The sequence below is a fragment of the Sciurus vulgaris genome, assembly GCF_902686455.1.
Source record: "Sciurus vulgaris genome assembly, chromosome: 14".
Classification (NCBI taxonomy): Eukaryota; Metazoa; Chordata; class Mammalia; order Rodentia; family Sciuridae; genus Sciurus; species Sciurus vulgaris.
Window position 1 is genome coordinate 51,444,645 of NC_136475.1, and position 19,886 is coordinate 51,464,530.

General features: G+C 33.4%; 1 protein-coding gene across 2 annotated transcripts in view; it reads left to right on the plus strand.

Moving 5' to 3' along the window:
- The window catches only part of PNPT1 (polyribonucleotide nucleotidyltransferase 1), a 57,101-nt gene that overhangs the window by 11,261 nt on the left and 25,954 nt on the right, over positions 1 to 19,886 (plus strand). For both annotated transcript variants that reach the window (XM_079110209.1, XM_079110210.1), the window contains exons 9-17: positions 3,986 to 4,172; positions 4,810 to 4,861; positions 5,228 to 5,285; positions 7,356 to 7,452; positions 7,917 to 8,019; positions 12,089 to 12,159; positions 14,135 to 14,171; positions 16,566 to 16,632; positions 16,878 to 16,967. In XM_079110209.1, coding sequence (XP_078966335.1) covers positions 3,986 to 4,172; positions 4,810 to 4,861; positions 5,228 to 5,285; positions 7,356 to 7,452; positions 7,917 to 8,019; positions 12,089 to 12,159; positions 14,135 to 14,171; positions 16,566 to 16,632; positions 16,878 to 16,967 — 762 coding nt within the window. The remainder of the gene's footprint in view (positions 1 to 3,985; positions 4,173 to 4,809; positions 4,862 to 5,227; positions 5,286 to 7,355; positions 7,453 to 7,916; positions 8,020 to 12,088; positions 12,160 to 14,134; positions 14,172 to 16,565; positions 16,633 to 16,877; positions 16,968 to 19,886) is intronic.

The following is a 19,886-nucleotide window of genomic DNA, read 5'->3' on the forward strand; positions in this document are numbered from 1 at the left end:
AAGAGTGGAATAGCAGAAAGCCCTGTGACTGCTAATTGAGTCACCCTGCCTTGTAAGGTGCTTTCGCAGAAATCCCCACCCAGCAGTTTCCATTTACATCTCTTTGGGCAGAACTGTGGCACATGATGGCATCCTTGATTGAAGAAAAGGCAAGGATGCGTTTTTTTAATTTTAACTCCAGAGGGTGAGATTTATACCATGAGGACCTATCATAATGTGAAGAGGATATTCCAGAATTTAGGAAAATCATGAATAATAGATGATCCCCACATTATAAATGAGCATCTTAAAAAGAGCCTCTGTGAAAGCGTCTGTTTACTAAGGAAAGTTCACTTGATTTGCATCTGAATTTTTTTCCTTAAAGTTGCATTATCCGTTTATTTTCAGTTAGTAAATTGATCCAGTTACTTTACAGAGTAGTATGAAGGCAGAAGTCAGAGTTTGCAAAATAACAAGTAAGAATCAGAAACCTTTGTTTCTAGTAAGCATAAAGTTAATACTGGCTATTGTCATTAAGATGAAAAAAATAAACCTGCTCCTAATTGTTCTTATAAACCCCATCTACATTAGGGTTGAGGCCCTCTAATTTTAAGTAAGCCATGTAAGAATTAACAAAGATTCTTTGCTACATCTATGGTATGCTATGGAAACACTATGAGCAGCCTTTGAACTGGCTATTCTCACCTTTTGCTCCCTAAGTGGAAAAATGAGACTCTAGAGGCTAAATAAACCTCAGAGGGTAGTTTTGAATAATTAGGAGATACTGAAAGTAATTCAGAACCAACCTATAAGGAAACTGGCTTCAAAAATTACCAACCTACATTTTTTGACTTACACACTATTTCCATAAAGACATTCAGCTGGCTTTCTGCTTTTATAAAGTTTACCAGATATGCATTTTTATCCCTTTTTCATGTGTTATGATTATTATCACCATCATGGAACTTCTAGGATACAAATAATAAAATTGCTACCATTTCATTACTAAAATATGTAGTAGTCAAGATCTTTAAAGCAAGAATAATTTCTCCATGCTGTCATTTGCTAGATGACTTCAACAACCAATATTCTGCACAATACCTTTTGAGTGCTTTGTTTTAAAACTGATACATTTAATATTACTAATTGTTCTGTGTGTGATAGGATATAACAGGGAAAACTACAGTAACACCATGTTTTTAGATTTTGTGTCTCAAATTCATAACTTTAGCTAATCCCACAAATCTTTCATCATCAGTTACTAAAATAATCGTTTAAAACAATCATCTTAACAAGGTTTTTAGTTTAAATTTTTTGTATTTGTGGCAATGTTCAGTAGAATAGTCTACAATTTAGGAAATATTTCATATCAGCAGGTAGCTGATAAGTAGTTGAAAGGTTGCTAGAATGACTGGGCAACCAAATTTTTCATTTTATATAATTTTAATTAATTTAAATGTAAATAACCATGCATATCTAGTAATTACCATGTTGAACAGCACAGGTCCGTAGATTCAGAACTATCAGGAATTGTCTATTAAAACATTTTTAAAACGGAATTGCTTTGAACCCCTAAAGCTCAGGAAATAATGCCAAGAGCTAATAACTGGATGGCATCAAGTTAAAAAGCTTCTGTACAGCAAACGAAACAATTAGGAGTGTGAAGAGAGAACCCACAGAATGAGAGAAAATATTTGCTAGTTACTCTTCCAATAGAGGATTAATACCTATAATATATAAACAGCTCAAAAAACTTTCCACCAAAAAAAATCAAATAACCCAATTAATAAATGGGCAAATAAATAGACACTTCTCAAAAGAATTACAAATGATCAACAAATACATGAAAAAATGTTCAACATCAATAGCAATTAGGGAAACACAAATCAAAACTATGCTGAAATTTCATCTCATACCAGTCAGAATAGCAGTCATCAAGTATACAAACAGTAAAAAATGCTGGAGAGGATGGGGAGAAAAAGAACACTTTTATGCTGTTGGTGGAACTATAAATTAATGCAATCACTATGGAAACCAGTATGGCATCTCCTCAAAAGACTAGGCATTTAACCACCCCACCATATGACCCAGCTAAACCACTTCTCAGTATTTATCATGAAGGATTGAAGTCATCTTACTGCAATGACACATGCATACCCATGTTTATAGCAGCACAATTCATAATAACCCAACTATGAAACTAGCCTAGGTATCCATCAGCAGATGACTGGGTAAAGAAAATATGGTATATATACTCAATGGTGTTTTATTCAGCCAAAAAGGAAAATGGGTGGAACTAGAGACCATCATGTTAAGCAGAATAAGGTTCTGCATGTTTTCTCTCATGCAGAAGCTAGAAAGGAAAAGAAAATAAGGTGGAAGTGGATCTCCTATAAATCAAAGGGAGATCATTTAAAGGAAAGGGACCAAGGGGTAGGAGGTGGGAAGGGAGGAGAAAAGTGCTGGGTAGGTCTACTGGCAACAGATTTTCTTGGTTCTTGTTTGTTTGAGAATTTTGATTTCCCCTCTTCCCAAAACCCTACTCCTAAATATTTTCATTGGGTGTATGATTCTGGGTTGCCAGTTCTTTTCTTTCATCTCCGGTAAAATATTGTATTGCTTCCTTCTGGCCTCCATGGTTTCTGATGATAATCTGTTATTTGAATTGCTTTTCATGTATAGAAGTTTGTGATATTGTTGCCTACCTTTCTTTGGGTTTGCCCCATTTAGAGTTTACTCAGCTTCTTAAATCTCTAGGTTTATGTCTGCCAAAATTGGGGAGCCTTAGCCATTTTTTTTTTCCCCAGTGTTTTTTTTGAAAAGCCTTGCCTCCATTTCCCATTCTTCCATGACTGGTAATGCAAATGTTTGATCTTTTCACAGGTCTGAATTAGCTGATGAAATTCCTACATAGAAAGTACATAAAGATTTTGCTGGGTATGGTGGTGCACACCTGTAATCCCAGCATCTCAGGAGGCTGAGACAGGGGGATGGCAAGTTCAAAACCAGCCTCAGCAATAGTGAGGAGCTAAGCAACTCAGTGAGACCCTATCTCTAAATAAAATGCAAAAAAGGGCTGGGGATGTGGCTCAATGAATATGGCAACTATGTATAAGCATGGTCTTTGACTTTGTACAAGTTTAAAGCCACCAGAAATGATATACTAGTAAGCCAGAAGATTGTTTAGTCTTCCAAAATGCAAAGCTAGTGCCAAATGGCAAATTTTAGCTAGATTGTAACATGGTGGAAGCCCAACTTTAGAGTTCTCTGATTGGCTTACTTGAAATAGGATTACTGCATTGATTTCCCCACCTGTGCAAGAATGAGACAATGTGAGGAGTCAAAATTAAGGAGGAGGTCACTTCAAATAATTGTTAAACAGGAAACATTTATTGGTTACCTAAGATGTTGTATGTTTTTCAATTTGACTTAAAAATATATGTTAAAAGTAAATGCTATTGTATACTTTGAAAGATTGGTTTTGTTAATAAAGGTAATACTAAAGTGTAAGTTTTTTTATTTTCTGTTTCTTTTTCTTTTTTTGGTACCGGGAATTGAACCCAGGGGCACTTAAACCACTGAGCCACATCTCCTTTTTATTTTTTATTTTTTATTTTGAGATAGGGAGTTACTAAATTGCTTAGAACCTTGCTAAGTTGCTGAGGCTGACGTTGAACATGCCATTCTCCTGCCTTAGCCTCCCTGGTCACTGGGATTATAGGTGTGCACCACCATGCCTGGCTTCTGTTTCATTTTTGATGGGAAATCCTTCATTAAATTTTAGGAGAATATAAACTTAAGTATCAAGACTTCTTTATTCATCTATTGTTGTATATATTTTGGAAGTATGTTGACTCTGAGGAAGGAAATTTTAAAAGATGTATATATATATCACCATAGAATGAAATTGATCCATATTATTTGTCACATCATGGTCTTGAAATGCTGCATTGATAAATGTTTCAGTGACAATTATCATACTTTTGTTTTTGTTTTTCATAAATAGTCATGTTGGAAGCCTCTGCAGAGAACATTTTACAGCAGGACTTTTGCCATGCTATTAAAGTAGGAGTGAAACACACCCAGCAAATAATTCTGGGCATCCAGCAGTTGGTGAAAGAAATTGGTGTTACCAAGAGGACACCTCAGAAGATATTTACCGCTTCACCAGAGATTGTGAAACATGTTCATAAGTAAGAACATCTGTACCACAAAATTTGAAATTGTCACCATATTTAATTTCCTTTAAGGAAAAAAAACTCCCATGGAAGCATTACCCATATATTACTTCAGAAATAACACTTTTCTGATTTAAATATTGTTATTATAAATAACTGTCCAATGTCTAAAAAAGGAAACACCCATGCTCTTCCAGAAGAAATCTTAAATATGAGAAAGGCACTTATTAGTCAAGAGTCACATAATTCCTATCTCTCTCTGCCCAGGAAAAAGTGAATAAGCATAAAATATTTGAATATCTTGGAAACTGTTTATTTCTCAAAGAGAAATCAAGTATAACCACCACTATTTGCCTAATATTTAGAAACAGTGTCTGGCACAAAGGGAGCCACTCAGTAAATATGACTAAGTCTAAGGAGAAATTAATTAAATAAAGACAAAAAGAAGGGAGGGCATAGTACATGTATAAGTGATTTGTCTTGAGAGTATTGAGAAAGTTATTTGTGTTCCATATCATAAGTAGTAGACAGATTAATAAATTCGTAGTTTACAAATTTGTAGTTTATTATTAAGTATTTGTTTCATTTATAATAGAAATTGACTCATGTTTCAAACATTATTATGCTAACATTTATTTTCTGTTTTAAAAAGACTTGCCATGGAGAAACTCTATGCAGTTTTTACAAATTATGAACATGATAAAGTAGGTATACCTGAAGTTTGTCTTGTATAATTGTTCCAGGATTATATTTTTGTCATAACTCATGTAGTTTTGTTTATGAATTGTAATCCTATTTTTATTAAAAATCTCATCCAAATGTCTGAGTAAAAGCTTACCTGTTTGCTTCTTCATTCTTCTATTATTAATTAATAAGTTTTAGGGAAGTCTGCAAATAACATTTGAATGAATAAACAAATAGTATTTCTTAAAAATCAATGACAAGTTCTAACCTTTTAAAGAATATTAGCATTACAAAAATATGAGTACTCTTACAATATAATAAGTAAAAATAGAAATGCTAAATGTTATCATGTTTTATATAATAATTGAACCTTAACTTTCTTTTAGATTTCCAGAGACGAAGCTGTTAACAAGATAAGATTAGATACAGAGGAACAACTAAAGGGTGAATTCTGTTTTTTCAATTGGAAAAAAATTGAAAGAAAATAATAGGTTCTTTTTTTTAAATTTCAGTCGTAAAATCTCAGAAAAAAGTCAGTTATTCTCATTGCTCCTTGGTTTCATCTTAAACAAATTTGTGATAATGAAACATTACAGGGTTACTGTTAAATTAATTTCTGTAAATGTAGCTAACACAACACTTGATAGAGAGTAGGCACCTAGTAAATATTGAACGCAAAATGTTCGTAACTTTTCTGTCTCAGATTTATCCTTTAAAATGGATAGCATTGTGTCTTGTTATTTGAAACCCTAAAAGATAGCTTTTAAAATTCCTGCTTGATTCATCTGTGAAACCATAATACCAGTAATACCTGGTCTATGCAGATTAAATGAGTAAATCATTTACATTTGTACCTGGCACATAGTCAGTGTTTGATAAATGTTAACTAATGCTATTGTTAATGTTGTGTAAGATGTGGGACTGGGGTTGTAGGTCAGTGTTAGAGGGCTTGCCTAGCATGTGTGAGGCACTGGGTTCAATTCTCAGCACCATATATAAATAAATAAAGGTCCATTGACAACTAAAAAAAATTAAAAATAAAATATTGTATAAGATATAAATGTGTAGATAATTTGTCTTTCTAGAAATTATTAAGCAAAAAAATCTTAGAGTGTAACAACAATCTCATACAAACTGAATATGAAGTGTGAGTTCTCATTAATTTTTGCACTGACATTCTCTCACAAGAGTATTTATCTTATTTTAAAATAAAAACTCTGCTGTTAGCATTGATATTAATGCCATTACCTATATTAATCATTGAAACGCTTAGTCTTTTGTCACCACATTTCTTCCTGTTAAGAATGAAAAGCTGTATAGTCTTGTGTTATCTTATTTTAAAAGTGATTTTGTGGGATTTTTTATATTATATGTCTTGATTTTCTGAATTGATAGTACAACATTTTAAGTGTTTTGTTCCTTATTATTTCCAAGTGCAACCCAGTTAAAGCATAAAAATTCATATTGAAGTGTAATATTAAAAGTTATTATCTGATGAAGATATGATACTTAACCAGTGCCTCACACATGCTAGGCAAGTGCTCTACTACTGAGCCACAACCCCAGTCCCTTCTGTGGCCATTTCTTATGTTCAGGTTACTTTAAAGTTATACATTTATTTAGTAAACCAAAGACTTGAGAAAATAGTATGTAAAATATGCTCTAGCAAGAAAGAGTGGATGCACATCTGCAGTCCCAACTACTTGGGAGGCTGAGGCAGGAGGATGGTGAATTTGAGTCCAGACCACATCTGAAGGAAAGAAAGAGAAAGAGAAAGATAGGGAGGGAGGAAGGGAGGAGAGGAGAAGGAAGGAGGAAGGAAAGAAAGGAAGGGAGGGAGGGAAGGAGGGAGGAAGGAAGATGTTGGTATAAATTAATCAATGAAGTAGAATAACAACATTTAAAAGCATAAGCCATTGAGGCAGAAAGATGCATATTCAGGTCACAGGCTGTATCAGTTACTGTGTTATCTCAGGCAGTTTACTTCCTTAAGCCTCAGCTTTTTCTACTGTAAGAAGGGGATAATAATAAATTTACCTCATAAATTGTTATGAAGATGAAAGGCATTTTTAAAAAGCAACTTGTGAACTGTCTAATGTATGAAAGCACTTGATAAATGTTAACTGAAAATCCATTGTTTAGGATTTATAATATATAAAGAAAATTATTTCCTAATTTGAAGATTAAGTAAAAATTCTCAAGTTAAAAAAGAGCGAGGGTGACTACTCTTAATGTTGTCAGTTAAACCTTTTCACAATATGGTTGACTTGGTGTGTCGAGTGACATGATACAAGTTAACTAAGTTCCCAATCAACACATTTGAGGGACTTAATATTTGGTGGGTCTCACTTGCTTGAGAACATTTGATTTATCTACTTTGCTTGAGGACTAAATATTCAGTCAGCCCCCTCAGCTTACTTCCATAGTAATTAATTTGATTCTGTGAACTTTGGAGAAATCTACCTTTCAGAAAAAGAAAACCTTTGTTTTGATTTCTTTCTTTTTTCCCTCCAGAAATGTTTCCAGAGGTCGATCCATATGAAATAATGGAATCCTTCAATGTTGTTGCAAAGGAGGTTTTCAGAAATATTATTTTGAATGAATACAAAAGGTAAACATATCCTCTTGATAGAATTGAAGCATATGCTGTTTCTGCAGGTTGCATTGAAAGTGGCAGTTTACTCAAAGGAAGGAACTGGTTTTTAAGTAGAAAGTAAATAAAATTTATTGTGTCAATGAATATATACTGAAGAAAGAATACATGGATTATGTGAATATGTGACTCTTGGGCCTCGTGTGTCAAGCCATGCTTCACAGCCTTTATTCCATATCACAATTACCTGCAGATGTGCAGTAACAGTACTAACAAAACAGATATATAGGCAACAGCCCCGGACATTTTGATTCAGTGGGACTTAGGGTGGGCCCAGGTATTTGTATGGGTGTTTAAAGTTCTACAGGGTATTATGATATGCAGCTGGAGTTGAACTTCTTGGTAGAGATAAAGAAATATTATGTGATTTTTTTTTCTGACTTCCAACATAGCTTTACTACTTATTTTATTTAAAACTATAGGTGTGATGGACGCGATTTGACTTCACTTAGGAATATAAGTTGTGAGGTGGATATGTTTAAAACTCTTCATGGATCAGCATTATTTCAAAGAGGACAAACACAGGTAATACATGTTTTTAAAAACTGCAATTATATGCTGAATTAAGTATTTAATTAGATCTAGAAATACATTTTACAAGTGCTGTAATTTTCATATGAAATATATTATTTATTCAGATTAATATCTGATGTTTGTTTTTTAAAATATAATTTTAACAGGTTTTTTGTTTTGTTTTTTTGGTATTGGAAGTTGAACCCTGGAGCACTTTACCACTGAGCTATATCCCAAGCCCTTTTTACTATTCATTTTGAGACAGGATCTCACTAAGTTGCTTAGGACCTCACTAAGTTTCTTATGCTGGCATGTACTTGCAATTCTCCTTCCATGGCCTGCCAAGTCACTGGAATTACAACTGGCTTAACAGTATTTCAAAGTATCATTTCCATACAGTAAAGTATACATGTTTAAAGTGTATGATTTCCTAAATTTTTAGATTCATACAACTAGGAAACTGACCATAGTCAAGATAATGAACATAGCAATCACGCCCAAAAGTTTCTTGCCTATTTTTAATCCCTTCTTCCTGCTTCCTTTAGACAACTGCTCATCTATTTTTGTTACTCTAGTTGACATGTTGTAAATTATTGGATATTTTTATTATATTTTTCTTCTAAGTACACAAAACTGAGTTACTTGTACTCCTCGGTTTATGGCATGTTTCCTTTATTGTTCTGTTCATGGCCCTCATTTGTTTTCTCCATTAGCCTGCACCTCAGTCCCATTCTTTTTCTTTACATAGGTACTCCCTTGTATTTCACATTTATTCTTCTAATTTACCAGCTGTTAATTTATTTAAACCAACACGTGTATCCATTGTTTTGTGTGGTATTATGCCTTCTACCTTTTTCTTAAAGATTATTTGCATTAGTAACTAAGTTTACCAATCAGACAGGTACAAAGTAGTATGATGTTGCTTTAATTTGTATTTCCCTGTTTACAAGTAAGGCTGAGAATCTCTATATAATAGCCAATGAATGTAATCACTATATAAACCATACCCTGGAGGGGACTGCACACCTCAAGTACACTACAGATTGTGTCCCTAGAGTTGTAAAATGTGGTTGCCTTTGTTCAGGTGTGCTCTTCTGTGAATTTTCTGTCCATAACCTTTGACTAAAATTTTTTTTTTCTATTTTTAATGTGTCCTGTATTTTACTTGCTACCTTGCAGTAATCTCTTGTGTTTTAAACATTAATCCTTTCAGTAATAAACCAAACTTTATGCAGATGTCTCCATCTTTGTTGTTTACCTTTTAATTTTGCTTGATAGCCTTCTATACACATAGAAAAAACCTGAAATCTTTAGTTTTTATGTAGTTAATCTTTCTAATTTTCACTTTCATTACTTCAGTTTTTAAAGATATTAAAGAATCCTTTCTTGCTGGGAGCAGTGGTAATCCCAGTGACTTGGAAGACTCAGGCAGGAGGATCACAAGTTCAAGGCCAGCCTAGGCAACTTAATGTGGCCCTGTCTCAAAATTTAAAAACAACTGGTGATGTAGCTCAGTGGTCAGTGGTAAAGCACCCCTGAGTTCAATCCCTAGTACTGAAAAAAAGAAAAAAAAAAAAAAAAAAAAATCATGTCTTATCTCAGAGTCAAAATTTATGCGCCTACTTTTTTTTTTCTATTAACTTTCAGTTTAAGCTATCAAATTTAGACCATTGATCTTTTTTGGAATTTATTTGTGCACATAATATAAACTGGAAGACCTCCCTTGTTAGCCACTTTTACAAAACCATTTATTAATAGTTTATTTTTCCCACTGGTTTGTGATGTCAGCTTACCATATTCAGTGTTGATAAATATATTTTTAACTGTATTTTCTTCTATTATTTTGTGAATTTCCTGGGCCAGTGTCAAATTATTTTAATTATAATGGTGTTGCAGTTTTGTCTTAATGTCTAAGAAGCAAATCTTCCCTTTTGGCTTTCTCCTTCCCCAAAATTGTCTCAGCTATTCAAGTAGATTTGTTCCTTCATTTGAATTTTAGAATTATATCACATTCTCAAAAAAATAATCATTCTTGGTTTTATATTGGAGTTGCACTGAATTTAATCTATTCAAGAGAAATGACATTTTTACAATTCAAATCAGTCTTTTTGATTAATAAAGCCTGTTACATCTTTGGTTCATTTTCTTTTACGTTTTTTAATAACTTTTAAAGTATCTCTAGTATTAATCTTTTGTTATTTATTCTGATAGTCTGCCTTTTAACTGGATGCTTAGCCAAGTTTAGTTTAATTACGATGTGATTGAACTTACATAATTCATTAGTAAAGCACTCGTAGATTAAACCCCTAGTACCAAAAAAAGAAAAAAAAAAAAAAAAAACAAGAAAAAGAAAGAACTCATTTAAATCCTTGTTTCCTACATGTCATTTATTGTTTTTACGTGGACACGTTCAAGATTTGCTCTTTGTGTTTGTTTTTTTAGCAATATTGACCATGCAACATTCTCTTTGGATTTATCTTACTTAGAATTTTAAGCTTGAATCCATAAATTTTTATCTTTTTGTGAAGCTTGAGAAATTTCAACTATTATTTCTTCAAGTATGTTTTCTTCCTTATTCTTTTTCCCTTCTTCTGGGGTTACATATACACTTATGATAGTCTCTTTGGTATTATACCATAGGTTCCTGAGAATGTGTTTTTCCCCTTCTTCAAATTGGTCTCTTTTGTGGGAGTGATACTAGGAATCAAATTCAGGACCTTGTGCATGCTAGGCAAGCACTCTACCACTGAGCTACACCCCTATCCCTTCGGGGAGTTTCTATTAATCTATCTTCATGGTTACTGACTTTTCATCTCCTTTCAATAATGAGATATGCATTTTTCAGTTCTAGAATTTCCATTTTTTGTTTTGTTTTATTTTCTATCTAGAGGCACTTAACCACTGAGCCACATCCCCAGCCTTTTTTTTTTTTTTTTTTTTTTTTTTTTTTTTAATTTTGAGACAAAGTACTGTTAAGTTACTTAGGGCCTCACTATGTTGGTGAGGCTGGCTTTGAACTTGGAATTCTCTTGCCTTAGCATTCCAAGTCTCTGGGATGACAGGCAGATACCACCATGCCCAGCTTCCATTAATTCTTTAAATCCTTGAGTATAATTTTTAGAGCTGTTTAAAGTCTTTATTAATCCTGCTTTTTTTGTTTGTTTGGTACTAGGGGTGGAATCCAAGGGCACTTTATCACTGAGTTACATTCCTAGCCCCTTTTATTTTTTGAGACAGGGTCTCACTAAATTGCTTCAGCTATCCTTGAACTTATGATCCTTCTTCCTCCTTAGGAGGCTGGGATTATAGATGTGCACCTTTACACCCACCCTACACCTGCCCTGCTAATCCAACATCTTAACTAAGGATCAGTCTCCATTCTGTATCTTTTGTTTTAAGAATGGGCCTTGTTTCCTATGTCTTTAGAATGTGTCCTGGACCTTTGAATGATTTTTTTTTTTTTTTTTTTTTTTTTAAAGCAGGCTTTTTTGTTGACTGAACCTTTGTTGAGACTTCTTCTGTGGACTAGTACATAGTTTTAAAAAATATTCCTTCCTTCCTCTTCCTTCTTCCTCCCTAGCATGCCTAGTTGTGTGTTTTATATATGTAGTCTATATGATGATATTAGACCTTTGGATTTTTCAGTTTTACATAGTTTGAATGTACAGAGAATGAATAAGTATTTACTGTGTTAAGTGCCATGGTTAGTATAGTATAGAATGTATTTATTACATTTTTAAGAAAGAGTTAATTGGGTTCTTCACATACTTTTAGTTTTGGGCTAGGGGTATAGCTCAGTGGTAGAGGGTGCACAAGGCCTTGGGTCAATCCCCAGTGGCAAATGAAATGAACGCAAAGTGTGCATTTTTTTAAAATATTATTTTTGGTCGTAGGTGGACCCAATACCTTTATTTTGTTTATTTTTATGTGATGCTGAAGATCAAACCCAGTGCTTCACACATGGTAGGCAAGTGCTCTACCACTGAGCTACAGCCCAGCCCAAAAATGTGTATTTTTGTTGTTGTTTTTATCTTTGTCAATAGTGCATTAAAGCCCAAGAAATTTTTTCCTTCTTTTTTAGGTGCTTTGTACTGTTACATTTGATTCATTAGAATCTAGTATAAAGTCAGATCGAATTATAACAGCAATAAAGTAAGTTATGTTTTTCCAATGTTACTTTGTGATGTTCCTGTAAATAATTAAAGTTCATGTGATATATTATTAGTCATTATTAGTTTTTAACCAATATTTCTGTGCTTTTTCTGTTTATGAAGTCAGAATTTCAAGGAATTTGTGTGTGTGTGTGTGTGTGTGTGTGTGTGTGTGTGTGTGTGTTTGCATGTATGCGTTATATTCTCTTCTAACTCGTTGGTTTTGAACACATAATGGGAACACATTTAATTCTTTAATGTGAATACATTTAGATTATTCTCTGCCTCTAGAGCCATTCCTTAGGATCAATTTCCTAAGTAATTTTGAATGGATAAGTTTTTTATTTTAAAGTAGAGAACAAATAACTTGGCAAAAGTCCCGATTGCTGAGAATAATCTGGAGGCTGTTAATGAAAACCTAATCCCAAGCCACATTGTAATTTTGTGTTCAGAAATACTGGCTCTCCTCCTGTTACTAAAACATCAATAATGAAATCATGTTGATTTCTATTAGATGATCAAGCTCTTCCAGCACTACTGCCTCAAGAGTCCTGGAACTACTTTCTTTCCTCATTATTTAATAAGGCCACTTCCCTTTCCTTGGTTAATGGTTCCAGAAGACCACAGGATTCTACTTCCCTCTTCTTACTACCCTACTGACAAGAATAATCCCCAGTATTTTCAACATAGTTACCCTAGTTGTTTTTTGTGTATGTGATAAAAATTGACAATTTGTTGTGTGTAAGGCTGGAATTTCATCCTAATACTTTGTCTGTATTTTATGGCCAAAACTGGGTTGCCCTGCACTTCTTCATTTTTGATTCCTTTCTCTTCTAGAGCTTAATAAGAGCACTGGACTTGACCAGGGCAGGGCACCTCTATATATTCTTGTCTTACATCTAGAACTGTGTAAATGAGGGAAAACATATCACTCATCCACAATGGCCTTTGGTTTCCTCTTCTTGTAACATATAAGTACTTGGCCTGTGATCTCTATATTCTTCACTAGCCCCCAAAAATGTATGATTTCTTTAGTCTTCTGAAGGATTTTGGTTTTTTAGATGTCTCTTTTCAAGGCTGCAGTTTATAGTTATGCAGATTCTGCCCTATCCCTGGACATTTTCTAAATCTACACAGATAAGTGTCTTTTGCTAATTCTACCCAAAGTGGGCACTGTATGTTCTGAGACTCTATTATGTGATTGACTCTTCATAGATAAACCTGGTTTGCCACCTCCAGGAATTGCTTCTTCTCGTCCTTATTTTCCACCATTTTTCTAGACACTTTGACAGTAGTTCTTTTTTCCAACTCTAAAAAGATGTTTATGTTTACCTGTCAGATCTTCTGGTTGCTCTGTTATATCATTTCAGTTACTGATTTCCATTTCACATGTTGACTTGAAAGAAAGATCATAATTCTGAGATTTAGCTATTGTGGTTATAACATTTAGGATTCTTTCAGTAGTTACTAATGCTTAAAAGTACAGATCTCCTTCCATAGTATTCAAATCTAGATAGTTAAGGGTTTGTATTTGAAGCAAAATTGCAAAATTGTTTTCCTGAGTCTTTGTAGAATTAATTCATAAGTCACAGGGAAAAAATACCATCTCTCAGATTCTTGGGAGGTTGAGGCAGGAGAGTCTCTTGAACCTTGAAGTTCAAGACCCATGGACAACATAGCAAGACCCCATCTCAAAAGGAGAAAAAAAATATAAATATTTTATATATATATATGTATATATGTAAACATATAAAACATGTTATATATTATATATACACACACATATATACACATATACACACACGTATATACATATATATCGTCTGTCATTCATCTAATTCATGTTTTATGTTTCAAACCAACTCTCATTGATATCAATTCATTTAAAATGCCCTTAAATCTTTTTTTAGTTGTTTATTGAAATAAAGTTGTTGATATCCCTATAATGTTTTTAATATTATGCTTTTTTGTTATAGTGGGATAAAAGACAAAAATTTCATGCTGCATTATGAGGTAAGGTAAATTTTTTCCCCAACATTTATTTGTGAAAAATTTCTAAGATTCAGCATAATTGAAAGAACTTTGCAGTGAATATTCTTATATTTACTACCCAAGTTATCTCATTAACATTTTATCATATATGTGTTGATTATTTTACTGCATACAGAAGGGATTTAGAGAGATAGTATCATTCTAATCAATAACTTCTTATTCTAAGTCATACATAGAAGTTAAAGTATATTATTAGACAGTGTTGTTTTAGGCAAAATAGTTATACCTCACATATGTATCAAACAGAAGTGGAGCTTTTCAAATACCTCAGATGATAAATCACTCACTCCCATTAACTCATTTAAATGCTCATGTTTACCTAGCTGATTAGTAATAAAAGATCTAAGGTATTTAAAATTGTTGCTTTATAGAAAGTCATTACATATGATTAAGTTTGTGATTGATTTTACTCACAACTAATTCTAAGGGACCAGGTATATATAACATATAGTTCTTTTGATTTTATTACTTGAGGCACACACTAGGGGACGCTAAAGTAATGTTACTTCACTTTTGGGTAATTGTTGACTGTGAATTGTTGTTCACATTAGGTGAACCTGCTATAATCAACAGAGAACATATAGCATATGGCCCATGAACATATGGCCCATAAATGTAATCCCAGTAACTCAGGAGGCTGATAGGAGGATCATAAGTTCAAGGCCAGTTTCAGCAACTTAGCAAGATCCTGGTTTTTTTGTCTTTGCTTTTTTTTGTACTGGGAATTGAACTCAGGGGTGCTGTACCACTGAGCCACATTCCCAGCCCTTTTTGTTTTTTATTTTGTTACAAGGTCTTAGCCTCCTGAGTCCCTGGAATTATAGGCATGTGCCACTATGCTCTGCTGAGACCCTGTGTTAAAAAAGGCCCAGGGATATAATTCAGTGGTGGAGTACCCCTGGGTTCAATACCTAGTCCAAAAATAGAGAATATATTATATAGAAAGTATATGCTGCAGAATAGCCATAAACCCAGAGATTATCACAGGTCTGAATCCCTTATAATACACTGTTCTGAATATGTCCAGAAGCTACAGAAGCCAGAGAGGAATTGTAATTGAATAAAATACATCCTTTGTCATTAACTGGTGAGCATGTGATAATCTAGAAAGGACAGTTGTGGCTTATAACTGGGGAAAGCGGTGAGGGAGTAAGCTGGAGAAAGAAATGAACTATTATTGCCATATTATTCCATTTTTTAAATCCTTTTATTATAAAAGTATAGGTATTGTAAACCATATAAAACAGAAGATGACAATTAGTTTTTATAAGGTACACACCCTTTAAACAACCACTCAAGTCAGGGAATGTATCACTAGCTATCTCCAAAGCTTCTCCATGGTTTTCATCCCAATCTCAATACCTATCTTCCCCTAAAAGTTAACAACAGTCATCCTAAGTTTTATAGTAACCGCTTATTTACATTTTCAGTGTACATCCATAGATACTTTGGACTTGTCCATTTTTCTTGTATATTTCTTTAAGTCTCTTTTACTCTATGCATTTCTCCTCCATCACATTTTTTCCACTCTATCTCCTAAAGTCCAAAGCCATTTGATCTGGGTATTTCTGATTGCACACTCATGGTGCATGTCAACATATTCCTCTCTCTCCTCTATTTCCTGCAAATTAACTACTAGATCCAGGGATTTGATCGAATTCTTGATTCATTGCTGTTTTGTTTTGTTTTTGTACTGGTTTGAACGTAGGGACGCCTTATCACTGAACCATACTCCCAGCCCTTTTTAATTTTTATTTTGAGACAGAGTCTTACTAAGTTGCTTAGGTCCTCTTTAAGTTGCTAAGTTGCTGAGGCTGGCCTTGATCTTAGAATTCTCCTACCTCAGCATCCCTATTGATCCTTATAAAAAATTTTGTTAACCTGGAATTCTATATTTTTATGGGGCATCCTCAGATTTTTAAATGATTAACTAATTCACATCCTTGCAGGTAACATATCTATCAAAACAAAAACAGTTTATAACTTCTAAGATAAAACGCTTATCAAAATATTTATTTCCTCAGTGTGTACTTCTTTCTAAATATATATATATATATATATATAGTGATTACAAAAGATACTTTGTTAGTGTTAGTAGTAAACATAATGGAAATATAGGTTGTCTATCTCTATAATCATTCACTTCCCAGCACATAGTATTACACACTAAAAATAGATACTTTTAGCAATATGGAATTTATTTTAGATTTATGCCAGATATGTTCTGGCATAAATGCATCTACTTTTGTAAAAAACAAAAATGAGATTTTACTGTTTTGTCATTTGTTTTATTCATTTGATAATATATCTTGGGCAACTCTCCATGTTGGTTGTGTATGTCTGTTTTCTTTGAAGTTTCCTCCTTATGCAACTAATGAAATAGGCAAAGTCACTGGCATAAATAGAAGAGAACTTGGGCATGGTGAGTACAAATCTATAAACTTACATTTTGTTCTTACAGAGACTTATAGTACACTTTTGCCTATTTTTAAAAAAATTTTTTTAGTAGTCAATGGACCTTTATTTTATTTATTGATTTATATGTGGTGCTGAGAATAAAACCAGTGCCTCACACATACTAGGCAAGCACTTTACCACTGAGCCATACCCTCTTCCCCCTATTGTTTTTAATATATTTTTTACTTATTGTTTTCTATTTTAACTTAGGTGCTCTTGCTGAGAAAGCTTTGTATCCTGTTATTCCCAAAGATTTTCCTTTTACCATAAGAGTTACATCTGAAGTCCTAGAGTCAAATGGTATGTATTATTTCTTCCCTAGTGGAAAAAAATGGATTCCCTGTTATATTCTTAACTTTTAAAAAGTAATGTTACAAGTTTATTACTATAGGGCCCAAACCTATTGTATGAAAACTGTGCTTGGTTAATTATAAACTTAAGTCTGTTCTTTGTTTTGAGTCTACTGTTCTTAGCTAATGAATTATTTGGAAATCAGTATAATACAAGTATTTTTCTTTTTGTAGCTGTTATAATAGATTCAATTTGGCTTACTTGTTTATTTTTGACAAACACACCATAGAACAAATTGGGTTAGGAATTGTATTAGAGTGAAATAGACATTATTACCTCATATACATATATCATTACATAACCTATGTGATCCTATGATTTATATAATCAGAAAAATGAGATATTATACTTCATGTATGATCTATCAAAATGTATAAATGTGTTCTATTATCATGTACAACTAATTAGAACAAAAAAAGTTTAAAAATTAATTTTAAAAAAAGTTCTTAGATGGACTAGCAAAAAAAAGAAAAAAAAAAGCCATAAAACAAGACCAGCTCAGAAAGAGAAGGGACCAAAATAAAGTGATCCATTAGACAGGAGACGCTTATCACATGTCATAAGTGAATAACAAGTGGGTACTATATGGGAAATTTGGCAAAAAGGTCAAATCTAAGTTAAAAAAAAAAAAAAATCAGTCCATGGGTCAAACTAGGTGTGGTCATTGAAGGCAAAAAGGACCTGAAAGGTGTAACAGACATATATCAGATGATCACAATTATAAAAGGAAAGCACCAAAGGTAAGTTCAGAATTTGAAGTAAATACTACTAACTATGACTGAGCTTATTGTCCAATGAGAGCCCTAGAGACCTTTACCTTTTCCTTCTGATGAAGGCAACAAAAGAGGTGTTACTAGTCCTTCTGCGAGGTTTCTAATATCAGAATCTCTATAGCAATACTGTACAATGGAACTCTTTGTGATAATGGGAATCCTGTTTTATCCAGTTGAGGAACTAAATTTATTTCAATTAATTTAAATTTAAGCAGCCATATGTGGCTAATAGCCACTATATTTTAATCATGTATAGTTTGTGCTTTAAGAGAACTTGATTTTTTTTTTAACTTGTTGTTGAACCTTTATTGAACTATTGAGAATAGAACCCAGTGCCTCACACATGCTAGGCTACCACTGAGCTACAACACCAGCCTGAGAACTTGATTTTTATTTTAATTATTTATTTTTTTATTTTTTACAGACTACATTTTGATTCTTTGTACACAAATGGGATACATCATTTCATTTCTGTGGTTGTACACAATGTAGATTCGTACCATTCGTGTAATCATACATGTACATAGGGTAATGATGTCTGTCTCGTTCCACAATTTTTCATACCCCCCCCTCATTTCCTTCTACATAATCTAAAGTTCCTCCATTCTTCTCTCACTCCCTTATATATCATCTATCATCCCTTCTCACCACCATTATATATCATCTTCCACTTATCAGGGAAAACATTTGGCCTTTGGTTTTTTGGGATTATCTTATTTCACTTAGCATGATATTCTCCAATTCCATCCATTTATTTGCAAATGCCATGATATTATTCTTCTTTATGGCTGAATAATATTCCATTGTGTATATATACCACAGTTTCTTTATCTATTCATCTATTGAAGGGCATCTAGGTTAGTTCCATAATTTAGCTATTGTGAATTGAGCTGCTATAAACATTGATGTGGCTGCATTACTATAGTATGCTACTTTTAAGTCCATTGGGTGTAAACCAAGGAGTGGAATAACTGGGTCAAAAAGTGGATCCATTCCAAGTTTTCTTAGGATTCTCCACACTGCTTTCCAGAGTGGCTGCACCAATTTGGAACTCCACCAGCAATGTAAAAGTATGCCTTTTTCCCCACATCCACACCAACATCTATTATTATTTATGTTCTTGATAATAGCCATTCTAATTGGAGTAAGGTAAAATCTTAGAGTTGCTTTAATTTACATTTTTCTAATTACTAGAGATATTGAATACTTTTTCATATATTTATTAATCGCCTGTATGTCTTCTTCTGTAAAGTGTCCAGTTCCTTGGCCCATTTATTGACTGGACTCTTTGTATTTTTGGTGTAAAGATTTATAAGTTCTTTATAAATTTTGGAGATAAGTGCTCTATCTGAAGTGCATGTGGAAAAGATTTTCTCCCACTCTGTAGGCTCTTTTTTCACATTATTGATTGTATCCTTTGCTGAGAAAAAGCTTTTTAGTTTGAGTCCATACCATTTATCAATTCTTGCTTTGATGTCTTGTGATTTGGGAGTCTTGTTCAGGAAGTCTGATCCTAAACCAACATGATAAAAGATTCTGGCCTACTTTTTCTTCTATTTGGTGAAGGTTCTCAGGTCTAATTCCAAAGTTCTTGATCCATTTTGAGTTGAGTTTTGTGCAGGGTGAGATAGGAGTTTCATTCCATTTTACTGCATATGAATTTCCAGTTTTGCCAGCACCATTTGTTGAACAGGCTATCTTTTCTCTATTGTATGTTTTTGGCACCTTTGTCTAGTATGATTATATTTATGTGGGTTCATCTCTGTGTCTTCTATTCTGTACCATTGGTCTGCCTGTCTATTTTGGTACTAATACCATGCCGTTTTTGTTACTATTGCTCTGTACTATAGTTTAACGTCTGGTATTACGATACCTCCTGCTTCACTTTTTCTGCTCAGGATTGTTTTGGCTATTCAAGGCCTCTTAGTCTTCCAGATGATTGCTTTCTCTATTTCTATGAGGAATGTCATTGGAATTTTAATTGGAATTGCATTGAATCTGTATAGTGTCTTTGGTAGAATGGCCATTTTGACAATGTTAATTCTGCCTATCCAAGAACATGGGAGATCTTTCTATCTTCTAAGGTCTTTCTCAA